At 35.9% G+C, this 16,346-nt stretch overlaps 1 protein-coding gene across 2 annotated transcripts in view; it reads left to right on the forward strand.

Moving 5' to 3' along the window:
* The window catches only part of IRAG2 (inositol 1,4,5-triphosphate receptor associated 2), a 131,142-nt gene that overhangs the window by 112,731 nt on the left and 2,065 nt on the right, over positions 1 to 16,346 (forward strand). For both annotated transcript variants that reach the window (XM_039221719.1, XM_039221720.1), the window contains 6 exons: positions 5,009 to 5,143; positions 12,109 to 12,256; positions 13,107 to 13,150; positions 14,587 to 14,649; positions 14,766 to 14,812; positions 15,096 to 15,197. In XM_039221719.1, the coding sequence (XP_039077650.1) occupies positions 5,009 to 5,143; positions 12,109 to 12,256; positions 13,107 to 13,150; positions 14,587 to 14,649; positions 14,766 to 14,812; positions 15,096 to 15,197 (539 nt within the window). The remainder of the gene's footprint in view (positions 1 to 5,008; positions 5,144 to 12,108; positions 12,257 to 13,106; positions 13,151 to 14,586; positions 14,650 to 14,765; positions 14,813 to 15,095; positions 15,198 to 16,346) is intronic.

Genomic DNA, 16,346 nt, shown 5'->3' on the forward strand with positions numbered 1-16,346 from the left:
AGAGAAAGGAAGGGAAGGGAGGGAGGGGAGGAGGAAGGAAGGAAGGAAGGAAAGCAGACAGACGTGAGCAAGGGAGAGAGAGAATCCCAAACCCACACTTTTTGCACAGATCCTGATGCAGAGCTCAATCCCACAAACTATGAGATCATGACCTAAGCCAAAATCAAGAGGCTGATGCTTAACCAACTGAGTCACCTAGGTGTCCCTATTTAATGTTTTGAGTTGATTTTTGTATAGAGTGTAAGATAAGAGTCCAATTTCACTTTTTTTGGGTATGGATATTAAATGTGGACGTGGATATGGGTATGGATATGGACATTGTTGGTTTGCAAGATCCTCAGCTTCATAGATGTAATTTGAAACTGGTCCTCATATTCACAGTGCAGGGAAAAATTGAAGAAAAAGGCAAGGCTATCCAAGTTGGTAGGTGGCAGGTTTAATAAGCAAAGGAATTTACATATGAGCTTGTCTTTAGTGGCTGCAAATGAGTAGATCTCTGCCTCCACCCACCAAATCTAGTAAGTCTATATAGAGGCTTTACTGGGTTGTTCAGTATACCATCCAAATGACCTCAGCACCATATCATTATTTCAAGGCTGTGTTCTGGGGCATCTTCTGAGAGTGGCGAAGCCATATTTCAAGGACAGAAGAGGGAGTGAAGAATCTCTGATTACCTAGGTCCAGCTGATAGGTCAACTGGTGGTCATGTTTTCTTGATGACCTCCACAAAAAGATATCCAATTTTTCCATTGGGTCTTGGCACCCTTGTTATTGTCTGTCTTTATGCCAGTACCATATTGTAGCTTTGTGGTATGTTCTGAAATCAGAAAGAGTCAGTACTCCAACTCTCTTCTTTTTCAAAATTGTTTTGGTTATTAGGGGTCCTTTGAGACCCCATATCAGTTTTATGATGAATTTTTATATTTATGCAAAAAAAATGCCACTGGGATTGCATTGAATCTGTAGTTAGATTTCAGTAGAATGGACATGTTAAGAAAATCAAGTCTTCCAATCCATGAACACAGGATGCCTTTAATTTGTGTCTTCTTTAATTTCAGCAATGTTTGTAGTTTTTAGGGCACAAGTTTTTTTTACCTCCTTTGTTAGATTTATTCCTAAGTATTTTATTCTTTATGATGGTATTATAAATGGAATTTTCTTCATTTTCGTTTTGGATTGTTCATCATTCGTGTATATAAATGCAATTGATTTTTCTATGTTGATTTTGTATCCTGCATCTTTGCAAATTTGTTTATTATAACAATCTTTTTGTGAAATTTTTAGGATTTTCTGTATATAAAATCATGTCATCTATGAAGAGAGATAAATTTGCTTCTTCCTTTCCAGTGTGGATTTTAAACGTGTTACTTGCCTAACCGCTCTGACTAGGACTTCCAGTATTAGGTTGTTTAGAAGTGGTAGGGTGTGGACATCCTTGCCTTCTTCCTTATCTTAGAGGAAAACTTCGTCCCTCTCACCAGTGTGTATGATGTTAGGTGTGGGCTTCTTATATATGACCTTTACTATGTTGAAGTAGTTTTTATTCTACTTATAGTTTTTTGAATATTTTTTTACAAGGGTGTTGAATCCTATCAAATGCTTTTCTGCGTCAATTTAGATGGTCATATGGGTTTTTATCCTTTAATCGGTTAATGTGGTATATCGTCACACTGGATTGATATTCATAGGTTGAACCATCCTTGCTTTAAAGGAATAAATCTCACTTGGTAATGGTTTATAATACTTTTAATGGGCTGTTGAAATTGGTTTGCTAGTATTTTGTGGAGGATTTTAATATCAACATTCATAAGGGCCAGTAGTCTGTCATTTTCTTGTAATCTTTGGCTTTGATATTACAGTAATGGTGGATATCAAAGAACGAGCCTGGAAATGTTTGCTTCTCTTCAGTTTTTTGGAAGAGTTTTAGACTGTTTATTTTTTTTAAAGATTTATGTCTTTTGTGAACAGTTTTCTTAAACTTTCATTTCCTACAAGGGTCTGTTTGGCTTAAAACAAAACAAAAATAAAATCTCTGATGTAGGGATTAAGACATAAACAAGTTGAACACTCTTGACATTCCCCTACGTTATCTACCTATATGAAAATTTGAATAAATTTGCCATAAAGCCATAATTTGAAAAATAGCCAGTGTTTCTAAATATTTTATAGCCTACTACTAAGAACTAAATAAATTCTCATATAGAAATAAATCCTTTGAATTACTAGAGATTTAAATTTTTGTTTAATAAGAAAACATAAAGATTATACATTGTTTATTGAACCCCTAGCACCTGTCCAAGTCTAAATTAGGCTCTAAATTCATTATAAAATTTAACACAACCACATGTGGGATAGGTATTGTTATTCCCTTTTTATAGATGAGAAATAGTAACATGTGACAAGCCATTCAAACCCCAATGTGTTTCCATCACCATCTTTCGCTCTTGGCCCTGTCTACCTAAGCGCAGTGAAAGTGTTTTCCTAGATTAGCATTCTCTGAATCAGTCATATCATTTGATGCAGCATCAAACTAGAATAAGAAAATAGTATGGGGCGCCTGGGTGGCTTAGTCGGTTAAGCGTCCGACTTTCGCTTAGGTCATGATCTCGTGGTTCGTGGGTTCGAGCCCCGCGTCGGGGTCTGTGCTGACTGCCAGCTCAGAGCCTGGAGCCTATTTCAGAGTCTGTATCTCCCTCTCTCTCTGACCCTCCCCTGCTCACGCTGTCTCTCTCTCTCTCTTAGAAATAAAATAAAAATATTTAAAAAAAGAAAAAATAATATTGATTACAAGCATGGGGTAAAAGTCAACACCATAAATGTGAACAAAAAATATATAAATAGTGAAAAGTGAATTAAACTTGGAGATTCATTTCAATTTAAAAACTAAGCAGTGGTGGTATGAACAGAGACGTTTTTACTTACAATACCCAAATAAGCTGATGGCATATTTTATTGTGCTGAAATGTTCTGATTTTTCTTCTGAAGCTGGAAATGCCTATTTACCAGAATGAGAAAAGTACATTTTTTAAAAAAAATAATAAGTGTACTCTAATCCCCATCATTTGTTTCACCCATACCTCTACCCACCTCCCTTCTGGTAACCATCAGTTTGTTAACAGTTTCTTTTTCTGTTTGTCTTTTCTTTTTCCTTTGCTCATTTGTCTTGTGCCTTAAATTCTACATATGAGTGAGATCATATGGTATTTGTCTTTCTGTGACTGACTTATTTCATTTAGCATTATACTCTCTAGCTCTATCCATGTTGTTGCAAGTAAGATTTCATTTTTTATGGTTGAATAATATTCCATTGAATATATGTATATATAGCCCATCTTCTTTATCCATTCATCTATCAATGGACACTTGGGCTGCTTTATGGTTTGGCTATTGGAAATCATGCTGCAATAAGCATAGGGGTGCATGAATCCCTTTGAATTACTGTTTTTGTATTTTTGGGATAAAAACCCAGTAGTGTAATTATTAGATTGTAGGAGAGTTCTATTTTTATTTTTTTGAGGAACCTCTATACTGTTTCACATAGTGGCTGTAGCAGATTGCATTCCCACCAATAGTGCATAAGGGTTCCTTTTTCTCCACATTCTTGCCAACACTTGTGGAAAAAATGATTTTAATTCTTCTCTGTATGTTTTGTAGAATTCTCCAATAAAGCCAACCATTATTGGACTTTTCTTTGTTGGGAGATTTTTGATAACTGCTTAAATCTCCCTACCAGCTATTGTCCTATTCAAAATTTCTATTTCTTCATGATTCAATTTTGGTAAACCATATTTTGTTTGGCCAACAACTAACATCTGCTCTTCCCTTCCCAACTGAATGTGCTTATTTAAACTACAATAGGAAACAGTGTGTCTGACGATGGCCATTACAGTTGGTTAGCAGCTCTCCAGCTGCAACTCACACATTTGTTTCTGTTTCAGAAGTGGCTGACATTTATTTAGCATCTACTTTGTGAAAAGGAATTTGCATATATTACCACTCATGGCCCAGTATTCCTGGAAAGGAATTCCTGTAGTTGTCTCCATCTGGCAGATGAAGAAAGAACAAACAGAAATGTTTACATAATATTTTTAAAATTATAATATAGTCAGTGATGCCTTATAATTTTATTGACACAACTTTTCCTTTTTTAATGATATACAAAATTTGTGGTGTTTTAGATTTGGGAAAGTCTTAGACATTTGCTCATGGAAACACAGCTAGTAAGCAGTGGCTTGTTTCCAAATCTGCTTTCCTCTTAATTCTGTCTCTATCCCAGTGAAATGGTTGGTCTTCCATCAGGAAAGTCATCATCTTGGATCAAGGACACAGGTTTGAAAGAAATATTCATAGGACAGTGAAGGCATACCCATCTAACCAGCCCAATAATGCTTTGTAATGAATTCAAGAGGCTGACAAAAACTGAGGACTGATGGATGGGGGGGGGAGGAGGGATGGGCATGGAGGAGGGCACTCGTGGGGATGAGCACTGGGTGTTATGTGGAAACTAATTTGACAATAAACTATTTGTAAAAAATAAATAAACATTTTAAAAAAATGAAGGCAAGCGGAAGTACGTAAGTCAGAACCATAGCTAAATCTAGCATATTTCACTACTTTTCTTAAAAGTTCAAACCATGCTTCTCATATAATACACTCAACTCATTCATAAGCAAAATTTCTTTACCATGACCAATTAAGTATATCCTATTCTGTTAAGTGGAAAAGTGGTAAGGAGAAATGTGCATGAAGGAATGGCAAATTCAGGAAGCAAAGAACGAAGAGATCAAGACTAGATATAAAAAGTTTTGTGAACATTTGCATAGGTCAGCTTGATAGCCAACCAAGATATCAATATTTCAATACCATTCATTACTAGTCTTTGTTGCTTCTTTTCACTTTACATCAAGAGCAGTGAGACGTGACTGTCATCTGTATTTACAACATAGTGTTAGAATCATTTGCTGAATACTTGGGTTGGATATATTTTAATACTCTGCTTTCTGTGCAGTCTTTAACACCACTTTGCGAAGATGACAACCATGCCCAGGAAATTGTTAAAAAGCTGGAGAAGAGTATAACTTTCCTTAGCCAGTGCACTGCACGAGTGGCTAGTAGAGCCGAGTTGCTTGGAGCCATTAATCAGGTAATCTGTCTTCATTTCTTTAGCTACAATGAAATTAATAAAAGGATGTATTTTCCCTGAGATTATGGATTACACTTCTAGGAAGAAGTTTTAAAAATACTTCTGTGTTGTACAAGACATAAATATTTAAATGGAAAAAAAAAGGAAAACAGAATATGCAAATAAAAATGTAAAAAATATACCCTCTCATAACAGTATTAGCCGGGGACAGTCATCCAAATCATCTCTTCCAAATATTAATTTCATACTTTCTGCTTTCTCCTCAAACCATCATCATGTCCTTCCTCATCTTCTCTGGCAAATAATGACTTTCCTTCCTGCCTCAGTAAGAACATTGAGTCATCCAGAAGAGAACTGCCACAAGTTCTGAACCTAGTAACATCTCAACCCTCATACTTTGCCTTCCTTCACAGGAAGGACTCTGTATACCAGAGTCCATCCTCCTAATTTACTCAGAGTCTTGGGCTCTCTGATTCTCCCTATTTTCCTTCAAAAATCATCAATTTTCCCCATATTGAATCATTCTCATAAGAACACAAATATGGCATCTTTAAGATGGGAAAAAACACAAACACAAACAAAATAGTCTTTGACACTTTCTTCTTTGGCTATCATCCTGTTTCTCTGCTCCCATTTACAGCAAATTTCCTCAACAGAATCGTATCCGTGGTCTGTAATTTCTCCCCTCCCATTCTCTCTGAAATCTACTCTGATTGGCCTTAATGTATCCATTTTCCTTAACCTGCTGTATTCAGCATGGCTAAGCTCCTCCTCCTCCTCCTGGAAACAGTCTCCTCGCTTCGCTTCTAGGTACCACATTCTCCTGTTTTTTTTCTCTTTGCATCACGGGTCACTCCCTTCCAGGCTCCTGTACGGGGCCCACCATTCTCCCAGGCTTCATAATATCAGTGGGGCCAGGGCTTCACCCTTGTACATGTAGTGTCCATCTGCTTCAATCCCCATACCATCCTATGTAGTCAGTTGATGACTCCCCAATTCACATGCTTATCTTAAGCCATTGCTATGAGGTCCAGACTAGAACACATGACTACAGATGCAGCATTTCCACTTGGATGTTTGACAATTCAAACAACATATATAAAAATAAACTGCTCATGATCTCTCCAAAACCAGTTTTGCACATAATCTCCTTATCTCCGTCAAGGGTAACTTCCCTCCAAGATTATCGGATGAAAATGCTTGGGAGTAATTCTCAACACCTCTCTCTCACACTCTACCTCTAATTCTACAGAAAATGCTATTTAACATCAGAATGTATCCAGAATTCAACCACATAGTTCTTTCTCCACTGCTACCACCTTGATTTGAGCTACCATTCTATTTTTTGAAGATTAATACGGTATCTTTCTAAATAGTCTGCCTGTTTCCATTCAAACCAAATACTCCCTGAAACATAATCTGTTCTCCACAAAACATCCAGAATAATACTTTTAACACTTAAGCCATATCATATTTCTTTTTGGTTCAAAATCCTCCAGTGGCTCCTCATACTTCTTCAGAATTAAAACCAAAATCCTTATGATGGATTAAAAATATCTACATGATTCCCCTACCCTCTTACATCTTGAAATTAATCTCCTATGATTATCTTCCCGAATTATTGGACTCCAGCCAGACTGGTCTCCTTTCTGTTCACTAAACATGGGATTAAAAATCTAGTTTTAGAATGTGTTCAGACTTAAGTGACCATCAACTTAATACAGACTACTAATAGGAGTCTATATTTGTATAGGATGTCATATACAAATTTTAATGGTAACCACAAACCAAAAACCTATGATAGATAAACAAAAAATAGAAAGGAATCCAAGCAAAACACTAAAGAAAATCCTCAATCACCATGCAAGAGAGCAAGAGAAGAAGAAATGAAGAAAGAACTACAAACCCCCCCCCCAAAACAATGCAATGGCAATGAGTACATATGTAGCAATGATTACTTTAAATGCTTTAATCAAAAGATATAGGGTGAATAAAAGAACAGTACCTGTCTATATGCTGCCTATAAGAGACTCACTTCAGAGCTCAAGACACATATAGACTGAAAGGGAAGGGATGGAAAAAGATATTTCATGGAAATAAAAATGAAAAAATCTGGGGTAGCAATATTAGACAAAATGGAATTTTAAACAAAGTCTGTAACAAGAAACAAGGGCATAATGATAATGGGATCAGTCCAATAAGAGGATATAAAATTGTAAATATGCATTCAACATAGAAGCATCTAAATACATAAAGCAAAAATATCAACAGACATAAAGGGAGAAATTGACAGTAATACGGTAATAGTAGGGCACTTTAATACATCACTCACCTCAATGGATAGATCATCCAGTCAGAAAATCAATAAGGAATTGATGTGGCTTTGACACATTAGACCAGACAAACTTAATGGACATACACAGAACATTCCATCCCAAACTGGCAGAATGCACATTCTTCTCAAGTGCACATGGAACATACTCTAGGTTAGATCACGTTAGGCCAAAAAACAAATCTCAATAAGTAAGATTAAAATCATATTGGGGCGCCTGGGTGGCTTAGTCGGTTAAGCGTCCGACTTTCGCTTAGGTCATGATCTCGCGGTTCGTGGGTTCGAGCCCCGCGTCGGGCTCTGTGCTGGCTGCCAGCTCAGAGCCTGGAGCCTGTTTCAGTCTGTGACTCCCTCTCTCTCTGACCCTCCCCTGCTCACGCTGTCTCTCTCTCTCTCCTAGAAATAAATAAAACATTAAAAAAAAAAATTTAAAAAAAAAAAAAAAAGATTAAAATCATATCAAGCATCTTTCCTAACCACAACAGTGTGAAACTGGAAATCAATTATAAGAAAAAAAACTTGAAAAGACACAGACATTTGGAAGCTAAACATGTTACTAACCAACCAGTGGGCCAACAAAGAAATCAAAGGGGAAGCCATAAAGACAGATGAAAATGAAAATATAGTGGTTTAAAATCTTTGCTATGCAGAAAGAACAGATCTAAGAGGGAATTTTATAATGATGCAGGTCTACCTCAAGAACACCCCCCAAAAAACTTCAAACAGTCTAACCTTCTGCTTAAAGGAGGTAGAAAAAGAAGAAAGTCCTTAGTAGAAGGAAGGAAACAATAAAGATCAAACCAGAAATAAGTGAAATAGAGGCCAAAAAAATCAATGAAAACGAGCTGGTTTTTTTTTTTTTTTTTTGGAAAATATAAAGAAGATTGTTAAGCCTTTAGCTAGACTCATTAAGAAAAAGAGAACTCAAAATCAGGAAAGAGAAGAAATAACTGATATCACAGAATACATAGGATTATAAGAGACTACTATAAAATATTATATATCAACAAATTTAACAACATAGGAGTAATGGATACATTTTTAGAAACATACAATTTTTGAAAACTTAGGAAGGAAGACATAGAAAATCTGAACAAGATTACTAGTAACAAATCAATAATCAAAAAACTTTAAACAAACAGAAGTTTAGGATCAGATGGTTTTGCAGGTGAATTCTTACCAGATATTTAAAGAATAGGTAGTACCTGTTTTCCTCAAATTATTCCAAAAAATAGAAAAGAAAGGTAAGCTTCCAAATTCATTCTATGAACTCTATGAATTCATTCTATGAATATTAGTATTACCTCGATACCAAAACCAAAGACACTACAAAAAAGGAAAACTACAGGTCAATATCCCTGATGAACATGATTGCAGAAATCCTCAACAAAATGTTAGAAACCAAATCCAATAATACACTAAACGAATCATTCCCCACATTCAAGTGGGATTTGCTCCAGGTATTCAAGAATGGTTCAAAAAGTGCAAATACATCAACATGATACATTAGATTAACAAAATGAAGGTTCAAAACCATATGCTCATCTAAATAGCTGCAGAAAAAGCATCTGACAAAATTCAACATTGATTCATGATAACTCTCAACAAAGTGGATTTAGAGGGAACATACTTCAAAATAATAAAGGTCATATATGAAAAACCCACAGCTACCATCATACACAGAAGATTTTTCTTCTAAGATCTGGAACAAGACCAGAATGTCCACTCTCACCACTTGAACATTGTACTGGAAGTCCTAGCCACAGCACTTAGACAAGAAAAAGAAAAGACCTCTAAATTGCTAAGGAAGAAGTAAAACTCTATTTGCAGATGACATGCTACTATATATAGAAAACCCTAAAGACTCCCAAAAAAACTATTAGAACTAATTAGTAAAGTTGCAGGATACGAAACCAATATACAGAAATTGTTTGTATTTCTCTGCACTAAGAATGAAGGAGCAGAAAGAGAAATTGAGAAAACAATCCCATTACAATTGCACCAAAAATAATAATATATCTAGGAATAAATTTAACCAAGGAAGTGAAAGACCTGTACTCTGAAGACAATAAAAGAAAGAAATTGAAGATGACAGAAGTGGAAAGACAGTCCAAGCTTACGGATTGAAAGAATTAACATTGTTAAAATGTCCATACGACCCCCAAGCAATCAACAGATTCAGTGCAATTCCTATCAAAATACCACCAGCACTTTTCACAGAACTAGAATAAATTATCCTGAAATTTATAGGGAGCCACAAAAGCAATCTTCAGAAGGAATAACAAAGCTAAAGGTATCCTACTCCCAGACTTCAAGATATACTACAAAGCTATAGTAATCAAAACAGTATAGCACTGCCCCAAAATAGACACATCAACGGAATAGGATAGAGGACCCAGAAATAAACCCTCATGTATATATGGTCAATTAATCTACAACAAAAGAGGCAAGAAGATACAAAGGGGTAAAAGTCTCCAGTTATAAAATCTCTAGTCTCAGGGAGAAGAAGTACAGCATAGGGAATGTAGTCGATAAATTGTAATAACGTATGGTGACAGGTGGTAACTGCACTTACAATGGTGAATGCAGCATAATGCGTAATTGTCAAATCACTGAAATTAATACAACGTTGTGTGCCAATTATACTACAATTTTTTAGAAAACTTCCTAAGAGTTGAACTTTTTAAGACATTATGTAACTGAAAATGTCTTTATTTTTCTACCTGATAGTCTAGCTGAGTGAAAGATTCTAGGTTAGAGATCATTTCCTTTAGAATTTTTCTTGCATTGTTTCATTTCCTTCTTAATTTCTGATGTTGCTGTCGGAGTTTGATGCCATTCTGACTCTCGAGCTTTTGTTTATGCCTTTGCTTACTTTCCAGCTTTTAGGATCTCCTTTTCCCCCTAGTGTCCTCTTTTGGAAGGAGTTTATTTTCATTTACTGTTACAGGCCCTGGATAGGGATCCAAGTTGGCAAGTTCTTGAGTTCTAGAGATTTTTTTGAATTATTTCCTTTTTCTGCAATTTGTGGAATTTTCCTATGTTTTCTTGAGTTCTTGTTCTTTGCCTGTTGGATCTCCTGAACAGGTCCTTTTCAGCTCTTTTCTACCTTTTAGTGTTTTTGCTCTATTTGGGAGGGTATTTCCTTAACCTTACCTTGAAACTTTTCTATTGAGTTATGTATTTTAGGCATATTTTTAATCCCCAACCTTTTTATTTTCAACATGTAGCTTTTTAATGCCTTGTTCTTATATCATGGATACAACACTTAATCACAACTCTGAAGATATTGCTAGCTTCCTCAAAGCTTTACTGTAGTTGATCTCCTCCAGCTTTTTCTAGCGTTGACTAGTGTTGACTTTTCCTCTTCCATGGTTAGAGGCTGAATGCGAGCTGTGTGTATGTTGGGCAGGGAAAGTCCTCGTCTCTGAGCTTCACACAAGCTAGGGTGTTTCATTGGGATGTTCTTTTTTTTTTGATGAGTTACTTTATTTTTTTTTTTACAAATAGTTTATTGTCAAGTTGGTTTCCATATAACACCCAGTGCTCATCCCCACAAGTGCCCTCCTCCATGCCCATCACCCCCCTCCCCCCTCATCGGGATATTCTTAATGTCAATAGTGTTAGGACTTCTATCTTGCTGTGTTAGATTCCTCAGAGGAAAACCTACCAACCACCTGCTTTGAGAGCATAAGCCTGGCTCCCAGTGTTTGCAAGTTGGAAGGAGAAATCAGGCGAGGCATCTCAGTACTCAGTATATATATAGACTTTTGCTTAATCTATTCTTTTCTGTATGGTCCATTCACTATCTCCTGTTATTGCCCAATCCACAGGGTGTTTCTCTCTCTCTAAATATTCAACCATCGTGGCCTTTCAGCAAAGTGGTGAAGGGAAGTGGCTCAGCTGGTCTGAGTAAGAGAGGGGATCTATGGATCTAATCACTTTTTATGCAGGTGTTCAACCATTTCTTCTATTTATATATCTACCTACAAGTTTAATTCCAGAGGCATCTTTAAATCCAGAGCTTGTATGGCTTTCTGTGGTGCAGCCCAAGTTGCTTGCAGGCTTACAGCTTCCCACCCCCCCTGCCCCCCCCCCCCCCCCCCCCCCCCCCCCCCCCCCGCCCCCGAGTTCAGCTTTTTCAGGTCTTAGTCATTCACCACTAGTCTTTCTATTAGCAGGCTTTCAAAATTTTATTATATCTTCTTCTTTTTGTCTTTGTGTACTCATGTCTTTTTTTTTTAAAAAAAAAAATGCCTTTATTGTCATTTTAGGGGAGCCTAGCTATGGAGTGAAGATAAATGCATGTGCCTAATCACCATTTTTAAACTGGATACCAATAATAGTATTTTCTTTTTTTTTTTTAATTTTTTTTAATGTTTTATTTCTAGGAGAGAGAGAGAGAGAGAGACAGCGTGAGCAGGGGAGGGTCAGAGAGAGAGGGAGTCACAGACTCTGAAACAGGCTCCAGGCTCTGAGCTGGCAGCACAGAGCCCGACGCGGGGCTCGAACCCACGAACCGCGAGATCATGACCTAAGCGAAAGTCGGACGTTTAACCGACTAAGCCACCCAGGCGCCCCCCAATAATAGTATTTTCAATGTAGTTTTTTTTTTTTTTTTACCCCCTACTAGGAAAGCCGGGTTAGTAAAGCAGTTGAAGTGATGATTCAGCATGTAGAAAACCTCAAGAGAATGTACGCCAAAGAGCATGCTGAATTAGAAGAACTGAAACAGGTTCTTCTGCAGAATGAAAGGTCTTTTAATCCTCTTGAAGATGATGGTAATAAAAATTTAATAGTATCAGTTATGTTTTTCTAACATTCTTCTCTTTCATTCTCTTACAAGTTCTTATTACGTTTTTAGTATGAAACCCTTAGGTTAAGGTGATGTTAGAAGAATAACTCATTCCTGTTATTGATATAGCCCAAATGCTATAGATATTATTTAGGAAATAGGTTGAGAGACAAGGAGGAGTCTTTGGTAATGACACCAAAAATTCATTAGATTGCTGAGATGAAAGAATATATTTAATACAACTCACTGAGTTTACCCTAATGTTCTCCTACTTAGGGTATGTTAGAATTGGCTTTTACTCCACACATAAAGCACAGTAAATTAAATGAGCCACTTCATCAGCAATGGTTTTATATTTCTCAAAGGAAGGAAGGACTGTGATATAGCAAGCTGGCTGATAGATTGGAAAATAGACATCTGAGATCATGGAAAATCCCTTAAAACATAAGGTTTATATAAATAAGATTTATATAAAGTTTTACTTTAAATAGTGTGAATCTTCTGAACAGAATTATTCTAATGGTCTGTTCCCTTTTCTAGAAAAAAGTAATCATATTTGATAATCTTCTGATCTGTAGTTTTGGATTCATTTATTCAGGATACATTTATTTAGTGTGCCCTATGTGCTGGAGAAGCATTGTAACATAGAGGATTTCAGTCCATCAGTTAAGGTAGTTAATTGTTATGACTTACCAAATGATAACCAGATATTTTTATTGCTCAGTAGTCTCAGGGTCTTATTTTCTGACTTTTGCTTTTCTTTGTAAAGAATTAAGACAGTTGGAATAAATTGCATATGTAATTCCTAAGATGTGAAAATGTGTTTTTCCTTTCAGATGACTGCCAAATTAAAAAACGCTCATCTTCTCTAAACTCCAAGGTAATTACTAATTGTCTATCAAATGTTACAGATGAGATGGTTTAATATATTATTGTAAACAACATGGCTTTAACTGTAAATCGTATGTGTTTATGTAGTTATGTATGTATGTGTGTGTGTGTTTATGTATGTATGCTTTTATACTTCTTACCATGCGTGTCCATCAGTTAAATTTCTGTAAATGCAGGAGGAAAACCGGAGAGTTTCTCTCTCGTATTAAACCAGAGTTGGAAATAATCAGTCCCAAAATAGCTAGAGTAACTTCACAAAATCCTAAAGGCCCAGTCTCTTCTCACTGCTTCATCAGCCAAAGCCCTTTGCTTCTACCTTATGGTCTAGGTTGGCTTCATTGGTTCAGGGGCCCCAGGTCCTGGTCAATACATGGAGTCACATTCCAAGAAATAGGAAGAAGCAAAAGCGGATGTTCCCTTTCTCTCTCATGACAATTCCTAGAAACCCCAGACAATATTTCCCGTTTCATTCTTGGTTGAAAATGAGGCTGGAAAATCTGTTTTTTATTCTGGAGGCTTTGTGCCTAACTAAAAAATTAAGGAGTTTTTTTGTTTAACAAATAAAAAAGGGGAAAATGGGATCTTGAAAGTCAGCCAGCAGTTTTTGCCAGTTTGAAAATCAAAATTTCACAGAATTTTTGAGCAAGAGACTTTAAAATCATTCCATCTGAATCTCTTTCACAAATGAGGAAAATCACTTTCACAGAAGTTAAGTGATTAGTGATGATCATGCAGCGGCAGAACCATGGTGAGAACCCAATTTTCTTGGACTGCGATTTTATATTCTTGACACTCAACTAATCTATATAATTAAATTAGGAATGGCGGTTAAAGGAAAGGATTCACTTTAAGCCTCTTTGGTCTATCTCCTACATTTAATATTATATTTTTATTTCCTGAAGTTGTACTTAAACTTTAAGAACCACATAGTGCTATATCACATTTTCCTGTGCAAATCTCAATGCTGATATATAAACATATCAATTTATCAAAATATGCCCATCTTTACATGTGTTAAATGGAAAAAAACCGTGGGGACAAAAAAGCTAGAAAATAGGTATATATTTATCTCCTCTTGGGTTGGGGAAAACCTACGCATAAAAATTTCTGCCAGAAATATCATTAACAATATGGGCAAAAATCATAAAGTTTTCAGAGTAGATATATACAAGGTTACTCAACATAAAAAAAAAGTGTTCAATGTTACCAGAAAGCCAAGCAAAAAACCTTATTTGGCAAAAATTCTACTCCTCGGGTGTTGGGAGGAGGTAGAATATAAATAGGTAGATTATTTCTGCAAGGCAATTTAGCCATAACAAAATGTCTACTCAGCAGTGACGTGTATGAACAAGGATATCCATTAGTGTTTATACAATGATAAAATACCGATAATTTTCTAAATGTGCTTTTGCCCTCTTTGGGTAGCCATCTTCTCTTCGGAGAGTGACCATTGCCTCTTTGCCCAGAAATATTGGAAATGCAGGAATGGTAAGCAAATTCTTAAGTGTTCTTAGTCAAAAGCAAATTAATTTTCATATGAAAAAAACATAAACTTCACTAAATTGACATTTCATTCTTTTTTAAATTATTTCTGAACTTTAAAGGTGGCTGGGATGGAAAATGACCGATTCGGCAGGAGGTCAAGCAGCTGGTAAGTGTACTTTTATGGCTGCTCTTTGGAACCCTCCTGTTTTATAATTGACTGAAGTAAATATTTGCAATAAGTAAGAGAGTAACATTTGAATTACACAGTATATGCAAGATAATTATAAACACAGGTGTATAACCATGAAGTTTTATTATGAAGCATAATGTGAATATGCCGACAAAAACAGAACTTATAATTTTTGTATTGATTTAGGTAGTAGAGAATAAATTGATAATGGCTACAGATATATTTAATTTGACAAGTGGCTATAATCATCTTTATTTAGGCGTATTTTGGGGTCAAAGCAGAGTGAACACCGTCCCTCATTACATCGATTTATTAGCACCTATTCCTGGGCAGATGCTGAAGAAGAAAAATGTGAACTAAAGTAGGTGAAGCTTGGTGTATTTATTAACCTGACATGAGCTGGGAAACAGTGGGGATCACTTTTACTCTGTGGAAATGAGATTAATGCTGCATCATCAAAAAGATAATTAAGCCTTTTATAAACGGTAGACCATTATGTGTTACTTGCAAATACATTCACTCTTGTAGTACCCAAGGTTTGAGGTCTTGAGTTACAAAAGACCCTTAAATTTGCCAGAAGTGTGATTATTTTTTTCCTGTATAGGTATCTGGCCATGTGAGAAAAAGGTCAGTACAGAGCCACAGAAGTAGTGTCCCATCTACTCAGATTAAAAAACCAAACAAAACATGAATCATATATTATAACATTATGTATATATAGCATATAGGCACATATGTAATATATGTGTATTATGTGTATTATATATACATCTATCTTCCCTTTATGTGTAAATGAACCGTAGGGGAAACGTAAAATGCTCTATTGCTATATGTTTGTTTAGCAAGTTAAATTAAATCTTCTACAGCAAAAGGTAGATGGCAGAGGAGGAGGGGCATGGAGAAACAATGCCTCTAAGTCCTTGGGTGACATTGGACAAATTGTTTTAACCTTAGTTGGTCTCAGTTTCTTCAGCTGAGAGATCTGACTGAATGGTTGTATGTTCTTCTTATACATGTTCGTTGCCTGCCTACTATGTTGTAGATACTACATTCAAGCCTAAGGGGTATAGAGTAAGACATAGTGCCTACCCTCAGTTTTTTTGTTTTTTAAATAATCCTGGGAGTCTATTCCATGTGTTGAAAATTCTTTTCAGATTTAGAGCTAATATAATGGATTTTTCTTATGTGGATGAAAAAAATCAAATTTTCTCCAAAAGATTACAATCTACTTTTTGCTTTTTGTTAGTATGGTATGACTTCTACTGAGAAGTCTTTGCAAAACAAAAACTGAAATCTTGAGAAACTTAACAAGAATTCAAGCATTTGGGCCTTGTTTCCTTTAAACACTAAAACCATTTCCATATATTCCCTGTAGAAAAGAAAAAATAAATCCAACTTTGAGGAACAGTTCCCTTTGGCAACAGTGAGGGCCTAATGAGCTTGGAATTTCAAAATTCAAATCTAACTGGTAACCTCTTAATGAACATGATAATAAAACAAGTCTTGTTCA

This window comes from Hyaena hyaena, unplaced genomic scaffold (assembly GCF_003009895.1).
Source record: "Hyaena hyaena isolate Hyena2069 unplaced genomic scaffold, ASM300989v1 scaffold_1001, whole genome shotgun sequence".
NCBI lineage: Eukaryota > Metazoa > Chordata > Mammalia > Carnivora > Hyaenidae > Hyaena > Hyaena hyaena.